At 40.2% G+C, this 17,699-nt stretch overlaps 1 protein-coding gene across 2 annotated transcripts; it reads right to left on the bottom strand.

Annotated features, from left to right (window-relative positions):
- Positions 1-550: 550 nt before the first annotated feature.
- On the bottom strand, positions 551-13,201 carry dyrk4 (dual-specificity tyrosine-(Y)-phosphorylation regulated kinase 4). Of its 2 annotated transcripts, none has more exons than XM_042496268.1 (14): positions 12,998-13,201; positions 10,177-10,260; positions 8,573-8,725; positions 8,180-8,330; positions 7,819-7,982; positions 6,750-6,886; positions 5,841-5,981; positions 4,469-4,607; positions 4,133-4,214; positions 3,851-4,023; positions 3,665-3,725; positions 3,336-3,465; positions 3,028-3,164; positions 551-1,674 (listed from the first exon to the last, which is right to left on the bottom strand). In XM_042496268.1, exons 1-14 carry the CDS (start codon positions 13,019-13,021, stop codon positions 1,406-1,408), a joined length of 1,845 nt encoding a protein of 614 aa, XP_042352202.1. In that variant the 5' UTR covers positions 13,022-13,201; the 3' UTR covers positions 551-1,405. The 2 variants fall into 2 exon arrangements, with proteins under 2 accessions (XP_042352202.1, XP_042352201.1); XM_042496267.1 differs by having other exon boundaries at positions 551-1,677; positions 12,998-13,200.
- Positions 13,202-17,699: the final 4,498 nt, after the last annotated feature.

Below are 17,699 nucleotides of genomic sequence, written 5' to 3'. Positions count from 1 at the left end.
AAAGAGATGGGCTTTATTCTGTAACATTAGACAAGACATGATTTTGTTAAATAAAAGGGATCCTGGCAGGTTAGTCTGAACCCTTGTCTGTTTGACAGCTAAGAATCCAACAGGTTTCTAATTCAGGTGTACACGCACAATAGTAAAGTGCAAGATGTCTAATACTGCAAGGCACAAACTATCAATAACAGGATTGTCTTTTTGTTTCTAATATAAAAAATGTTCTGATTAACACAGACATACAAAATATTTTCATACGGTTACAACACAACAAGTAAAACCTTGTCTAAACCCTCGACAAATATCTGAAATATTTTCTCAAAATATGTTCTGTATTACACATACATAGGAAATTACAGCAGAAATATATACAATAAATTCTATTACAAATACATATTTTATGACTTTGAATAACTGTTAAACAAATATGAAACATAGGATCAAACATATTCCTTAATAAATAAGTGAAATCTCAATGTGTTATCAACTGAAGTCTACATTTAAAAAGTGACAATTATATATTTGATGATTAAAAAACATTTTTTGGCTCAGCCTTTATTGCACACAATTCTTAAATATCTTACCATTATTTAAGTGATACTAAAATGTCTAAAGAAAAAAGAATAAAAAGCAAAAAACAATGATTTGATTGTTATACCCATGCAACTTATAGTCACCTACTCTGTTTTTTTAACATGGAAACTGAGAAAAGTCAGTATTTATGGTCTTAACCGTTTATCTCAATGCCCAGCAAAGATTGGGTTCAATAAATAATACAGGCGATAATGACAGCAAATAGTTGATGCTGTACTATGAATTGGGGTTTTGTTCATTTGATCTAAATTAAACATGTGCACTGTTATGTGGCAGACAGTTTGGTGTCTCAATTATGACACATTTGAACAAAGTGCCTACAACTGCATCTTGACTTCTTTATAAAAAAAATACAACTGGTTAACCTTACTGTCATACAAACTCAAAGTTCCACAAAAGAAAATAATACACTATGACTGTATACCTAAAACAATAAATAGAACATGTCCGTCATTACTTATGATCTGTGTCCCCTGCATATGTTAAAATTTTGTTCACGGCATGTGGGAACTGGTTTGTTTCTTACCACCTGAGCTGCTTTCCAACTTAAAACTCAGAAATTCGAACTTCTCTAACATGTTGTTTTGTGATGTAGACACAGAAGCAACATGGCAGTGTTTGTAGTGAATGAAAACATGAAGGGTCTTTTGATGATCTGTCTGTGTAGTGCCGAACAGATGCAACTTTTCTCTTAGCTGTTCATTTACTTTCACTGCACTAACTCAGTCTCTCTCAGGTGGGGAGTGGGACACTGAGCATGAACAGCAGTTCCCATTTGTCATGAACGCAGCAGCACGGTTCCCTTTGACTGTTACATGATGGGGGGCAAACACTGAGACGGATCCTCTTTTCTCTCTGTGCCCACTCCCTCTTGAGGCTCGATGATGATGTGAACGGGCCTCTCTCCACCTCCTTCTTGCTGCTTGGTATCCGTGGAGAGGTTGCCCTCATTCTCACACACCTCCTCCTCCGCCGAGGCCCCGATGGGCCGCAGGCGCTCGCCATGGGCCATCTTTGTTCCTGGTGCTGAACTGTCTCTCTTCAGCTTGTCGGTGGTGCCGCTTTCTGAGCTGACCTTCTCTGCTGTGCCATGGAAACAAAGGACATTAAATGTCAGTGCAAGGTGAACACAAAACAAACTCTGTTGGTATGTCTGCTGCTATGGCATCAGCTAATAGTTGCAGAGTGTGAGCAACATGTTCCTATTCAGCCTGAATGGTAGGCCTACATATTTTTATAGATGTAAGGCAAGTCTTTGCTCTATTTTAGCTGTTTGTTTTATGCATCATTTTTACTGTTACTTTAAAATGCTCTGTAAATGTGGGTAAGTAAGGCTGAGTATTGGTACTCGATACTTTTAAGGTACTTGCAGTGCTGTAGTGGTAGTTAATGAGGTGGGTCTACTACTAGGTAGATGGTTAGGTTACTGAGGAGGAGGTGAGTATACGCTCTTGCACTTTCCAGTGGCGTGCACTGTAAATGGCCAGAAAAAGAGAAGGGTATACCCCATGTAACTGTGTATTCCCTCTATTACACCACTGGGTTCTTAAAACCTTTAAGGGAACAACCAAAATGACCCAGTACCAAGTAGTATCAAAACTTTCTAGAGTCAAACGATACCTGAATTTGATCTTTTGTGTAGCCAGATCTAGAAAAAGTATTATATTTATGGCTTAGCTTACAGCCAACCAAAGCAGCTACAACTCATACAGTCTGTCGTGTGGTGAGGTAGAGTGTGTTGTATTTGACGGTTTTGGTCATTATGTGTGCTAATATTCCACCAAAATATTTTAAAGTATTTTATGCAGCTGAATGCTTCCATTCACATGATGGATATCAAATTTTTAAAAAAAGCTATTAAATGATCAAATTAAGTTTTCCAGTGTATCTGTATCACTGATATTGGTTCCGGTATCCTATTTTTTTAAAAAACGTACCAAGCTGTTATGGGTAAAGAGATGGGTGTGCTCTTTTCTGTGCCTGTTTTTTTGTGCTTCTTCTGATGCCACCCTTGAGTGAATGGGCACACCTGTGCTATATCTGCTCATTAGAAGCACTGAGCGTATAAGCCAAATGTCAGTGCTTGTGGGACTGATGACTGAAGCAACTAGTTGTAGTGCACCAGACTCGGTGATCTTTACTCCCTTTTGCAGGGAGGATGTTATCCGTTGTTTATCCGTTAGAATTTAGTATTGCTTTCTTTTTAAGAAAGTAGTTTTTGTTACATTTTTGAAGACCTTTCATTTGTATACTTTTATTGCCCTTTTTTGTAAATCACTCACAGCTTTTGTTTATACAGGTACTTTTTTTTCCATCTTCCCTGGTTATTTATTCTTTGTCACTCCTCTAATCCCCTGAGCCTGATCAGAGAACATAATACCCGCCCTAAAGATAAAATCATAGTATGGATGATGAAATGGGCTGTGCTCTTACCAGGCTTGCTGGTCGAACTGTCCGAGGCCCTCTTCACTGTTGGCCTGGCTCTTGGCCTGACTTTGTTAAAATTACCCTCCAGGATCCACTCATGCTGTAACCCCTCATCTGGAGTCATACGTTTGGTTGGATCCCAACTGAAAACACATGCAGAAAAATAATTAAAGTTTGCAAGTGCAAATTGCTGTTTGATTTTAAATAAAGAACCACTGGGGCATACTTCATTAAAAAGTTATATCTAGTGACACTACAGATCAAAGAAAGGCTATTCTTGTAGACAGTCAAGCAGATGTTTAGAGTGAACATACGTGAGGCAGCGTTTGATGAAGTCTAAGAACAAGGCGTCATTTGTTTTCAATGCAGCCGAAAGCTCCTTGGAGTTTGGTCTTCTCTTTTTCCCCTTGCTGTTAGTGATGTTCCTGGGGTTTCCTTTTGAGTCTGTACACAATCAAACACAGTACTGATTCATCAGCCCTTACATTGTTCATGTAGAGTCATTTCACACCTTCTGCACAGTACTGGCCTAAATATTCATTTATCTTCTGATACATCAGTAATCCTATAGTCTTTATTGTTTGCTCGGCAACATATGAAATATAAACAGAATTAAGATCTGAAACTGAAGATAAATTCTCACCAAAGAATAACCTCCTCCTTGATGCCGACTGCACAAAATCATTTGGAGGCATCCCAAGAACCTGAAAGTCAAAATATCAGGACATCTTAATGTGTTGAAGCAACTAAATACTGGAAAACTGTTATGCGCTCACATTTGTGCGACTTGCAAAATGAATGCAATAAATGTGGACAATTATTTTCATACCTCCATTATGCAGGCGATCTGCTCCACTTCACTCTCTCCTGGAAAGAGAGGATAGCCTGTGTAGAGTTCGCCAAGGATGCAGCCCAGACTCCACATGTCAATGGCCATGCTGTAGGGGTGACCCAGGATGACCTCTGGAGAGCGGTAGAAGCGACTCTGGATGTAAGTGTACACTAATGGAAAAGACAAAAGAGACTGTCCTCAAGATAGGGATATCGGACAGGAACCAACATGGTAAAAAGTATTGTTGCATATTCCCTCTGTTGAGTTTTATGCTTTTACCTCTTTGTTGTTCATAACAGCTTGATCCAAAGTCAACGACCTTGATGTTCCCTGGCCCGCGCTGAGACAGAAGGATGTTCTCCTGTTCACAAGTAGGAGAAAAAAAAATTCACACACTTTGCCTTCATAAAATGCTGCTGCAATATTATACTGCTCCACAAGATGGAGCAACATTTACAGTGTTGGTATGGGGAATCTTTTTGCAGTACCATTATCAACAGTATTACAGAGTGATTCAGAGCAAAGTTATTGTCCAAATCAGGTTACATCGACTATATTTTAAATCCTGTCTCATTTATTTATGATTAGGTATAACAGATACTATAAAGTCAGTACCGGTTTGAGGTCACAGTGGATTATTTTCTCCCTGTGCAACATCTGCAGGCACCTGAGGAGAGCATGGGTGAAGCGACGGATGAGAGCGAGACTGAAGCCCTGGAAGTTGTTTTTTTTGATGAGCTCGTACAAGTTCACCCTGGTGAAGGAAACAAAATGGGATATATGGTAAGCTCAATTAATTTATCTTTTTTTTTCCTGCACTTTATTCATTACATAGCCAGTTGTGGGGGTGATGGGGAACAAAGCCATCATGATACAATCAACGCACTCCTTCAAAATAAAGCTGTATATTTGTCTTTTTAAGGAAGAGGCCAACCAGTCTATTTGAGGAACTATGACTCACCTAACACATATAAACAGATACATAACAAGTAAAACAGGGTTGTTGTGTAACTTTAAATGTTAAGTGTACCAATATCTGTCTATGCACATCAAATAATTATTAATATTAACTTGAAAATAAGAAGCCAAAGTATATCAATATGTGATTCCTCAACCCTCTATATTGACATAGGTTTCCAATGAGCATACTACAACAGTATTGGCAAATTCCTGAAATTCAGTAATAATTTTGGTTTTGTTGTGCCACCCAAAGATTTTCTGTGGCCCCATCTGGCCACCCCTATGAAACATTTCTAGGGTTGCCAGTGCACATAGCAGTGTGAGCTCAATACAGATCACTTATAAAAAGATGCCCCGCATGAAGACCATCCGCAAATAAAGAAGGCTGCTAAATTTGATGTCACTTTACACTTTACATTACTCTAAAAAAAAACCATCCAATGACTGTCCAGCGCATACCGAAATAATCTATGATTGTGCTTCACAGGGAGACAGAGACACAGAATGTGTCCTCCTGCTATTTCTTGCTACATGTTATAAGCATAAACTTCGTTAGAATGTGTAACTGGAGCCTTCACACCATGAAGCAAGAAGGGGTAAGAGATAGGGCCCTAATCAAGGCCTTAAGTAAAGGATTCGGTGACAGTAATGTTAGACAAGGTGGCAGTCCAAGACGTCCTCTAAAGGTCATTCAGCCTGAGTGATATACAAAACTATCTCCCTTCAAATAGATATCAGTTGCGATCCATGCTAAAACACAGATGGCGTAAGGTACACAGGTGATCACTTGACTCCTGATTGACTGTGGTCACGTAGTGTTAGCACTAATGGACAGCGGCAAGTGAGAATTGCCTTTGATGAGATGGTACAGTGATCTAACCCTGCTATTGTGCCTGGGGAAAGGTGGCTAACCTTGAATACCTTTGATCAACAGATCAATTATTTAGGAATGTCTTTATGAAACTGACTTCTGAACATGCCGGCCTGCTTGCTTGCATGCATGTAGAGTGCAAGTGGCAATACTAACCCGAGAAGCTCAAAGGAGATGCAGAGGTGATTTCGGAAGTAAAAGTACTCCTTCATGTGGATGACGTTGTGGAGGTTGTCTTTGTCTTTCCTTTTTATTACATCCAGGATCTTCAGCTCAACCAGAGCTTGGTGATGAAACCTACAGACAAAATTCACAGGTGTTAGATAACTGCCATTCAAAGGTATTAGCAATTTAAACATTAAAAAAAATATATTAAAAAATCAGGTATTGCATGGCCACAATAAATGAATGTGTATTCAAGTTCTGACATGCCAAAATAGTTATAAATAGACACTCTTTTGAATCTTTTGATGTACTTAAGAATTCTACTGCCTATTTTCTCGGATAGAAAGGTTTCTCCCAGCACATCAATCCCTAAAATCCCTGGATATTTCTTTGTGTCAACAATACACAATCCTCTCCCTCTGCAGAGATAAAATCAGCTGACGCAGTGCAGAGTTCTCCTGAGGCAACGTTGTGGCCGTTTGCACCATTTGTTTTCTGCATTATTTAAGTGGCGATAAGACCCGATTGCTCCTGCATCTAACCTACAGACCTCAAGGAGTCGGTGCCACGGTGATTCTCACTGAAGACAAACAGGTAAGATAACACCACAGGGTGCAGACTTCTATCATGCTAAATCAGGATCTTGGTGATTTGGCAGACACCTAAAATGTAAATTGATCACGGCGCAGGCATTTGGGAAAACCTCACAACTGGGTATCAGATCTCAAATGAATGCCAAAAATTGACCTGCTGAATGTGACAAATAGCTTATTGTATAGAGTATCTAGTGGAATATGGTTTCATTTATATGCAAGAGTACAGTACGTATTTTCTGGGTTCAGTCAAAGGTCAGAATAAAATTTAAATAAATCGGAGAGGAATATTGGTATATATCTGTACCTTTTCTTATTGCGTATCATCTTAATGGCTACGAGCTCGTTGTTCTTGTGGTCCAGACATTTTAGGACTTGCCCAAAGGACCCTTTCCCAATCACTTCAAGCACTTCAAACCTGTAGCCAATGTGGTCATGCAGTACCTGGAAAAACAAGAGAAAGAGCACAATGGATATTTGAGCAGAATTCAATAGTGTATGCTTTTACAGATCTCATTCTTTTAATTTATGGATTATAGTATGCCCTGGAGAGCACCTTGATCAAGGCCTTCCGAGGGTTTTTTTTTAGCTCACCATCACATTCGTGTTGTTTCTATGCTAATTTGTGGGGTTTTTTGTGTATGAGTAAACAAGCTAAACTGAAATTAAAGGACAGTAATCACCAACAGAAAAATAAACAAAAAATAAAATAAAATAAAAATCTATCTGACAGAATTTTAATATATACTAGCCTCTATTAGTGATATTATTTAGTCACTCACACTGATCTGCTGCATGCTGCAACTGTTTTATAGCTCTGCTGAACTGTCAGTTCAAGCCTGTGACAGCGAGATGAGCCTCAATAGAGACCCAAGAGTCTAAACAATGGTCGGTTACTCAGGCTAAAACTGCTCATTCACTACACATTGTCTATCACATAACTGCCTGTCAGTCACCTGATTTATACGAGACAGTTCAGCCTGCTGTCACAGGGTTTGATGACCTCAGTTCAGTTTATTGTGTACAGTATTAAACAATGAAGTCAGACCAACAGACTGGCGGACTCATGTCTGCAGCTGCAGGATTAAGGTCATATGAAGGCAGCTGGTCACGTACAGTTCAGCTTAGGCAGCTTGAAAGCCTGCGTGTGTACAAGCCTGTGAAATAAAAATGTGTCCTCACATTTTCAGTGCATCTTCTTTTAAATGATCTCAATTTCATGTCCCTGCACGATTGTACATGTGTGGATGAGCTATGAATAACCATGGGGCCTTTATTAGAACTATACTGGTGGTTTAAAATTGCCAAAAAAGTTGTTCATGATTGACCTTAAGAGAACAGACTTAACGCTCATTGTGACAGACCACACATCTTACCCTGACGTAGCTGCCATGCTCATCATCATATCCAGAGTTCTGCGGCGTGCCTTGGGAACCTTCGATCTTCTGAGAGCCCAGACCCAGGAACCAGATCTCTGCGTAGTCCATGATTTCCTCCTGCTCAAACTCCGTCAGCCTCTCCTTGAAGTTCTTCAGTGCCTCTGCAGCAGGAAGTCAGAGGAAGGAGGTGGGATGACTCACTATCATATTGATTACACCGCTGCCAAGAGCAGAGGATTGTGAATCGACATGCCAGCATGCTATTTTTACTGCATAAAAACTGTTACTTAGTTACATGCTTGTGTTGAAACACTCTGTGAAAAGACACTGTAATGTATTCTTATACAAAACAGCATACCTATGGGAGACATGGGTAACTTTTGACCCTCATATGCCTTCTCTTTCTCCAGCTTGTTGCTGAAAATCTTGCTGTTGCGAGAGACGGACACTTTATCTATCGCTGCACCAAACCGCATGCTGAACTGCTGGGTGGGCTTCGGCCTCTCATCCTGGACAACAAACGCACAAAGGAGGAAGATTCTTTTTGTAAGTATGCCCAAAGAAAAGAAGTGACCTTCACAGTGTTCTCACAGTGAACCGTGTCCCTGACACAACTATGCTGCTTCTTATTTTGGAGTTATATAAGCTATTGCAGAAAGTATTTATCTCTGCATCTTTTCTATCCCTCAGAAACATCATGAAACATTATAATGCAAAATGATCACTGGCTGCTGGTGTGCGTGAGCCCTACCAGGTGTGTCTGATAGTTGTTTTGGACCCCTTTGTTGGCAATTTGGGGCAGGATGTTGTCCGACTGCTGGTGTTGGTTTTTGGCATTGCTGACCACCACCTGGACTACTGGGGGCTCAAGCTGAGGCAGCGTCCCTACACCAGGGCCAAACTTCTACAAATCAAAGAGATTGGGAATCAGAGGAAACACCAAAACAGAGACAGAAATTAAGTAGGATTTGATGATGGAGGTAACTCTTTCAGTCAGGTTTTTCAGACTCTGAAAACAGAAACTCTATGACAGTGTGACTACAGACTTGATGAAGGCAGGCAACAGACTAATTGGCAAGGATTGAGAATATTCAGGAAAACCAACAATGACATCGGCCAACTTCCACAGCTGGAAGGCTTTTAAGATCTTTCTGTAGGGAATAACCCGCTGTGTGTTTCAACTCAACAGAATAACAAATACCGAACAGCACATTCATACACAACAAAAGCATTTGACAGAGTAGGTCAGCAAGTGTGAAGTCTATATGTATTATTCTTTTTACACTTTTGCTACAAGCTTGTTACAGCCCGTTTCATTTTTTCATGCGGATCTGTCTGTGTCGAGCTGCAGCTTATCAGTTTTGCTTCGTGTTCTCAGCTAACGATCTACATCCCTTTCACATGCGTTTCATCTGCGGAGGCTCAGGTGACCAGGACCCCCAGCAGGTAGCGGCTGGAATTACTGATCAGGTTGAGTAAAATGGGGACAAAGCCTGTGAGGCTTGGTCCTGACAGAATCTGTCTGTGATGGCTCTGTGGGGGAAGCGAAGAGCAGCAGCCTGCTTTTCACTTGCTGCCATGCTGCTTGCTCTGAGAGCATGATTACATGTGTCACAGCCTTGCAAGGCTCCACCCTGGCAGTGATGGGCAAAATTAGACCTATGTCCTATGCCAAGCTTCCTGGGGAAAAAAAGAGATATCCTGCAGACGCCTATCTGTGTCAAGAGGGGGATTATAGAGCATATTTAACACACGTTTTCCCTTTTTGAGCTTCAACTTCAAATTCAGAACACAGCAGGCCCTACATCCTGCATACTGTCATGCCTTCAGCAATGTGCTGTAGTAGCAGCATAATGAATTCTTTCATATTAATTATTTACAGCATTCCAGGGGAAAAAGGCTTTCCCGTCCATACAGTAAGTTGCTCTGATATTTTCATTTCACGTGTTATGAGCTGCTGCAGGATCTGCCAACTTGGTTATGACGCATAGAGATAGGGCTAAATATAGTTGCAAGCACCTGCCACAACGGGCAAAGGAAGTAAACACAGTTACGTGCCTGCACATAACTGGGGGGCATGCTGCTTAAATATACTGCACTTGTATCAATGGAAATCCATAATGTATGACATATGTGCAGACAGATGTGTGCAGCCACACCCATGCTTTCTAAAGGAGTAAATAAATAAATGTCAGTATACATGTGTTGAGGTATGACTAAGTTGTAGTGATGCAAGAGAATATTATCTCTCAAGCAATGTTTTTAGGTGCTGATAAAATAATTCATGCGCTACTAAAAGGGAAAAGATGGCATTGTTGATATATAGTCTGGATGATGCAGAGGGGAAATGCTGACCTGTGTGCAGGATCGGTTTGTTCCAAGACGGTTGCCTTCTGCTGGGAGTCTGTGAGGGTGAGGGAAGGCCTCTGGTCGTGATGTCTGTGGGAGGAATGAGAGCAGTTCATATAAAATGCGCTACAAAATGAGATACAAAAAGCTGTGGTTACATATGGAAATAATTTTTCTATTTCTGTGATCGTATTTCTATTCTGCAATGGCTTTCATACAGCAAAGGCCAAAAAACCATTCCCAAAGTCAGATATGGGAATCCTTTTTCCACAGGGGTGTCGATTCTGTTTCAAGATGTGGGGGACACAAATGAAACAAGAGATTTGAAGTTATGGTGGAAATGTCTTTAATTTTGTAAAACTTCTATTTTTATGTCTTTATCTAGGGAGACAAATGTACACGTTTTAAATATTACAATGCATCCTCTGCATCACCCCTGAAATCTATACCTATACTTTTACAACAAAAGAGATGGATTAAAGCAGTCATAAATAACTATGACTGATAATAATGATGAATTTGCCTCTTGAGTTCATGCTGGCTGGATTCTCCTCTCTCTGCAGAAACACACAGCCTGTGGGCAGCTGAGAGAGATTGCAGCGAGACTGGCAAAAAATAATGCACTGTGATCCTAAAATAGATTACCTCTGTAAAAAACCCAGCAACAACGACCCTTTCACAATCCAGTATTCTCTGTGTACCTGCTGGTTTGTGCGAGAGTGTGAACATGTGCATATCCATGTGTCTGGCAGTAGGGGAACACGTGCCTCAAAGCCTGCGCACACTGGAGATCCATTTTCCTTATGTGTTAAGGCAAAGTAATAAATGTTGTGATAAACACCGATTTTTTTAGATGGGTTAGTACCACACGCATTTGGAATAATTTGGCACAATTCTCTCCGTTACCAAGCCAGCTTACACGTGCCTTATTAAGCAGCGGGTGAGTGTGCAGTAGTGTTGGGCGACACCATATGGGTGAAATAAAGCTTAGCCCCATATGGGGATACATGCTAAACTCGCCCTGCCAGCCTGGCAGTCGCAGAGGGAGGGGGTGAGACAGGCTGGAGGGGGTGTTATCCACAGGTGCTGGATAGGAAAAAGCTTCCCATTCATAATCTTACACTTAACCTCTGATTGAGCGACAAAACTTCAGCTGTCATGTCAGTATTGTCTAGAAGAGGATGAGACTGGACTTCTTAACTTCTGAGTCTTACTGAATAAAAGTAAACACATCCTGCACACACTCTCTGGCTGTCTTCACATTAAAGTTGATCTAATCTTTCAGTAAGACAGGCAAACAACAATTTAAAGCCAAAGGGATGTTTGATACAATGATTTAGTCATGTTACAATCTCAGGAGCACTGAGTGATAGCATGTAGGTCACTGTGGCAGGTTGGCTTCTGAAACATCACATGTGAAGGTCTGCTGTAAGCCTGGCTAATGAGCACTTAGCCAGTGGAAGTCCAGTGACATCATAACATATGCTCAAGTGCCGAGTGTATACATTTCTGTATTTCTAACATCTGTCATTAAAACATGAAATAATTGAATTTTCTTAAGATCCAAAATAGTAAACGAATTACATAATGCTTAAAACACAGATTCACCCTCATTTTATGATACAGTAAATGTTATTTTCTGTGTAGGCATAAATGTAGCTCCTTTACACTTGGCACTGACACATGCAAGAGGGCATTTGCTCTTAATGTGCCAACGGGTTTAAATAAAGTTACATAATAAATGGAAGTGAAGACAAGGAAACAGAAGTCATGAGCTGACTGCGTGACCGAGGGTCTTTGCTGGAGGTAGGATCAGTCTAACAGGGGTGTGAGAGCAGCTTTGGGTCTTCAGGGGTCAGTTGGTCAAAGGGTCAGCAAAGCAATAAAACCAGGAGTAACTGAGGGTAAACAACAACAAACTGTAAAACTCTGCCCACTCAAGCTATCAGCTGTCAGACATGCACATGCAGTGTTCCTTGCACACAACAGGCTGTCTCCTGCTGCCAGCTGGATGATCACTGATCAATCCATATGATCAAAATAAGTGTTAGACATTATGATGATTAGCTTGGCAAAGCTAATATTCCATCATATATGCCTTTTCTTACAAAAATCAGTACAATGTGATGAAATTCTTTAAGGATCCAAAAACAGCGAGGGTTAAATTTACAACACTTTCCATGTAAGGTGTGAAAAATACACCAGAACGCATATAGACTTACAGAATCTGTCAGCACAACAAACGCTGAAATAAGTAGGCTAAACAACGACTGAAATAGAAATGGATCAGATTTTTCATCATGACTTGGCATGCACTCAGGAGAAAGGGGGCGGACTACAAATTAAGCTAAGAAGTGGGAAAACTGGTAGAGAGAAAATGCAAATAAAAATAGGTGACTCCACATTCTCGACATGGATCAATAAAGATAAATCGAGAATGTTTAGTAAAAGTTTGACTTTTATTTTAGTTTGTCATTGTAAAAGGATACTTGTGGAGGGTTTTTCCCAAAATGGAATTAGTCTGGAGTGAAGCCCTGTATCTGGGCAAAAGAAATTCTTATTCCATGGAAAAGCAATTATAGGAAATTTGTACATTCACCTCAGAGAAACATGTAAGTAGAACTATGGGAATGAAGGCATGATAATAAAAATATAAAAACAATTTCAGTGATTAGATAAGCAGAGCAGCACTGTGATTATTGGAAAACTATAATCAAATTGACCATATGAGTAAACCAGAGTACCACAGTTATACTACAATTAACCACAGGAAATTGCCATTTTACCAATCAACCAACCAACTTGCTAACAAATCAAAGTTCCTCACCTTGTTATTAATTTCTGGCAACATGCTGTGTTATCAGTCTTTACAGCTGCTTGAAAATCCAGACAGAGGAGAGATTATAAAATCCGAGAAAGACTCATTGTATCCAACTCTGTCAGTCCAGCTTTAAAACCAAGACGCTCTTTCCACAACTCCGTGAAGCGCACTCTATGCTGCACACTGATGAGTACAATCCTGATGACTGATCAGATCCAAAGACCTAAACCTGCCGTACTCCTGGTTTTACGCGAACAGGCTACATGCGCTGTCGTCAGAGAGGAGATTAGTGCGCGCGACAAGCTGCTGAGGGTCTCTGCGCCTTGACGCGTTTAACTGGTAAGACACTGAGGGAGCCACCTGTTCAGGTTTCTGCCGCTGACAGCTGGGGCTTTCCCGATATAGATTTGTTTTTATCCGTTCGCTGTCGTCCACCTACACCATGCTGTGTGACTGATGCGCTCTCCAACACCGACGCTGCACATAGAGGGAGTTCACACCGACGCACGCATGTCGTGGCCACACTCAATTTACAGTAACTGTTATGTAGACTGCTCCCTCTCTCAAACGGAGTACCAGAGATCATCTACACAGTCAAGAGCGTGTCGTGCAGTCTCGCTGAAAAATCACATCTTTTGTCCATCTTGTTAAAAAAAAAAACCCGCACAATGTCACTTGTTTCCAGCAAAGTGTCACTTATTTCAAATGTTTTAACAGTCAAACGACCTGTCTTTTAAAAGAAAAAAAATGATATATCACCAATTTAACGGATTTTTAGTTGTTTAACTCTTGGATACTGTTCATACTGGGGTTTTAAACCACAGATCTATTTATAATATATAAATAGCCTAGAAAGCAAGAAATGGGTAATCAGGCTAACCCTTAATTATTTTTTCAGAGGGCAGGGAGAGTATTTTTAGGTTTTACACCACTTGTTTATTAAGGAGACAAAAAACACCTACTATCAAACAATATCATGTCCTTTTAAAGCACCATAAAACATAACAGCTATAATGTAAAAAAAAGAACACATGTTAAATCTAAAATAATATAAGCCAAATGGACAGCTTTTAAAGAAAATTCATCCTATTTCTTCCTATTACCACCATTCAGATGGTAAAGTAAGACCAGGGCTCTTAAACCTGTTTATGTCAAAGAAGATGTTGTGTTTACACCTCTTTTGCTGCTGTTGGTGCATCTATATATGCAATATAGGCAGTTGCTTAGACCAGCACTTTGGCAAGGGTGGCCAAATACAGGTTATGTGTGCAAAGTCTTCATGAGTAAAATCACGCAGTAACCACTAGCAGTAACTGCAACCTCCTTGCATACTAAGCTATGACTTTTGTAAGCACAATAATTGTTGAGATGTGTGTCCATCACCCTGCACCTGCATTGCACTGGTATTATTTAGTTTGAAGAGCTGAAATTGTGTTAGACCTATGCCTGTTAAAAAGTGCTGTCATCACTCTGCTGAAACTATTATGATGATCTATTTGGTGTGTTATTTGAATTTGGATTCACAAAATACCTGGATAATGAGTTGTGCATACTTTGATATTTCTCACACTTTGAGCACATAATTGTTGCACTGACTATTTGCGTTATTTGTGAGCCATATTGGCATTTGTTGTCATTGTTGTTTGCTTTATGTGTATTGGATATTGACCTTAGTGTGTTATTGCTGGTATGGTACATTGCAAATAGAAGGGTGGCATAGGCATAATTTATTTTTGCCAAGAGCGGTAAAAGTGCATGCGCTGGCCCTGATTAAATACTGCTCATATTTTATTATCTGTCAAGGTATGGTCAGTTTGACCAAACATCACTTCAGGAGAAGTGTCAGTACTAAACTTTGAAGCACAGATTTATATAAAATGTATAAACAGCCTATCCTTCATTAATAAATCTGTGATTAATCCTAATTATTGTTTCAGAGAGCAGGAGCATTGTATTGCTTAGGTTTTGCACCACTTGTTTATGGAGAAAAAACATCTATCACACAACACCATGTCCTTTTTTAACCTACATTAAAAACGTAACAGCCAGAATGATTTTAAAACAGAACAAATATTAAATACTTAAAGAAGAGGAGAGAAAGAGAACATGGACCCTTTCTCATTCAGGTGTCTTAAATAAGATAGGATCCAGGGCTCGCAAACCTGTTGGTGTCAAAGCACATACTGCTTTTAGACCACTTTTGCTAAGATTTTGTACTGTATCACTGTATTGCTACTGTATTTCTGGAGCAATCTCAAGCAAGAATTTCCTTTGGGATTAATAAAGTTCTTTCTTATCTTATCTCAATTTATCTTATCTTATCTTAACTTATCTTAAAAAGGTGGACAATAATGATTTTCTTTAGTTTCTCATTTTTACTGTAATCATCCCTTGTCAAAAAAAGAAAGTATGGGGCACTGCAAATAAATTGTCAAGCTGCAGGAAACTCGTATTTAACCAGTTGACAGACTTCATTTTGACTTTTCTCAACCCAGAGAGCAGCAAACATCCCAAAACTTCCATCAAGAGAACAGACATCTCAACAGTAACACCGTGTTGCCATAATGATGCCAATGTAAGGAGACAATTGTTTTCCAGTGACTAATCCCCACTGCATGAAACAACTCAGTAGCTCGATGCAATAAGGAACCCAGAGCAAGTACAGGAGATGAATATGATTAGATGACAGCTGTTATGCAACAGCAATGGCCACTTCAGTAATCAGCCTCAGCCTCAGGACAGGATGAACAGCTTTCGAAGAAGCTGCACCTGCTGTCCTTATTCCACTCTCCTAATCTATTCTCCTATCCCCTAATCTGTTGCTGCATTTAAGAAGTTACCCATACAATTAAAAACACTCACTAATCATGAAGTTAAATCACTCGAGATAAATAAATCTCATGGACGATGGTGCTAACAAGCATGCAAGAACTGACGCACAATTTCAGGATTATGATTGGCCCCTGCTGGTGTAGTGGCCCTTGAGGAGAATGTGGAAACAGAGGAACAACAAGGGGGAGACAAGGAGACAGGGTGCACTCTCAGAGAGCTCCTTCAAATCTGTTCTGATTAATGAAGACAAGGGCTGCAACCTAGATTACAGCTGGAGCAAAACAGAAGACAGAGTTAGACGATGTTAATATCAATAATGTCTGCATGCAAAATATAAAGCTAAAATGTTATCTTAGATTATAATTAAGACAGGATACAGGAGGAAAAAGCTAGCCTGGCTCTTTCCAAATGTGATAAAATCCACCTCATAGCACCTTTTAAACTAAAACATCAGCACATTAAATCGTGTTTGTTTAATCTGTACACAAACTTAAGTGTAGAAACATAAAGTTTTGGTTTCATGTGGTTATTTCTTGGCAGGGATCACTAAGTGGCATGTCAGCTGGGTCCCTGGCCAACTCTTGATGATGATAAGACTGAATTTGATCCCATCAAATTTGGAAAGTATAGCAGAGATGCAGAAGGATACCTTTCTCATAATATGTAGAAGCGGAAGTCCACTGACAGTGCAGCAACATGTGACAAGTTGGGATGAAAATGTGTTGATGGGCCCCACGATGTGGTGGATTCAGGTAATTTTATACCTGGAAAATAAAACTTTTTTGGTTTCTTGCACCACTGAGCAACTTTCACAGGAATGAACTGGGCCCTGCCTCAAGCGCTGCATCCACTTCTCTTCATACATCTAAGGTTTCACCTCTTTCCAGTCTTTATGCTATGCTATGCTGAGCAAATGCTTCACATATATGAGCAGTATCAATCTTCATAAAACTGTTCTTTCAATACTGAAGCATGCAGAGAAAATGAAAAGTCTAGGCTATTCTCTAGCTCTGAACTGTTATACAATATCTTCAGTATGTAGCAGACATCAAATAGTGCATTATTAAACTGCAGGTAAGTCACAGTAAACTTTGCCACAGTTCACCTGAGAGAGTTATTATAATTTGCTTTGTGCATTTTGTCACCCAGGTGACAACGCACTGGTGAGCAAAACAATGCAGATACTGTATATCTCACCATGGTAACCAAAAATGAAACAAAGTGTCTCAGTTTATGTTTGCCTGACATAAGCCCATACAAGGAGGACAGTTTGCTGCCATTGAGCAGTTCTGAAAATAGAGACTAAAGTCACTCAGAACAGGAAACAAAAAACAAAAGAGGGAGAAAGAAAGAGTGTCAGTGTGAGCATGTAGATAGGATTCAGGTGTGGGTGGATGGAAAAATGGAAACAAACAGTTGTCTGATGTCCCGTCTTTTCTCCGTTGCCTCCAAACATACCTCAGGTTGGACCCTCCTGCTTCTGCCCCAGCAACAGCCCTGGAGAAGACTAAAACCACAGCAGGCAGTCGAAGTCCCGTCTTCCCACATAGCACATCTCCCCCATGCTGCCACAAACACACCCTGAAGCCCCCCTGAGGTAGTTACTCAGCAGGTAAGAGATCAGTTAGACACCCTCAGAATCGAAATGAAAGATGATGACGATGATGATGGCAGGCCTGCATTTCCTCCTGAGTCAAGTTTAGAAACTGTAAGCCATGGTGTTTCTCCTCGACTCCATTTTCTTCTTGAACTTAACAGAGTTTTGATGCTGCAAAGTTCAGTTACGCTGACTCTCCATTGTCTTCTTTATGCAAAGTCCTGAAAATACGAAAAACATCTTAATGCAGAGTTTCCTGTAGTTCTTCATAACTCTCTC

Source organism: Plectropomus leopardus, chromosome 11 (genome assembly GCF_008729295.1).
Source record: "Plectropomus leopardus isolate mb chromosome 11, YSFRI_Pleo_2.0, whole genome shotgun sequence".
In the NCBI taxonomy this organism is placed as follows: Eukaryota; Metazoa; Chordata; class Actinopteri; order Perciformes; family Serranidae; genus Plectropomus; species Plectropomus leopardus.
The sequence above is the reverse complement of the archived record's forward strand: the minus strand, read 5'-3'. Positions and strand labels throughout refer to the sequence as shown.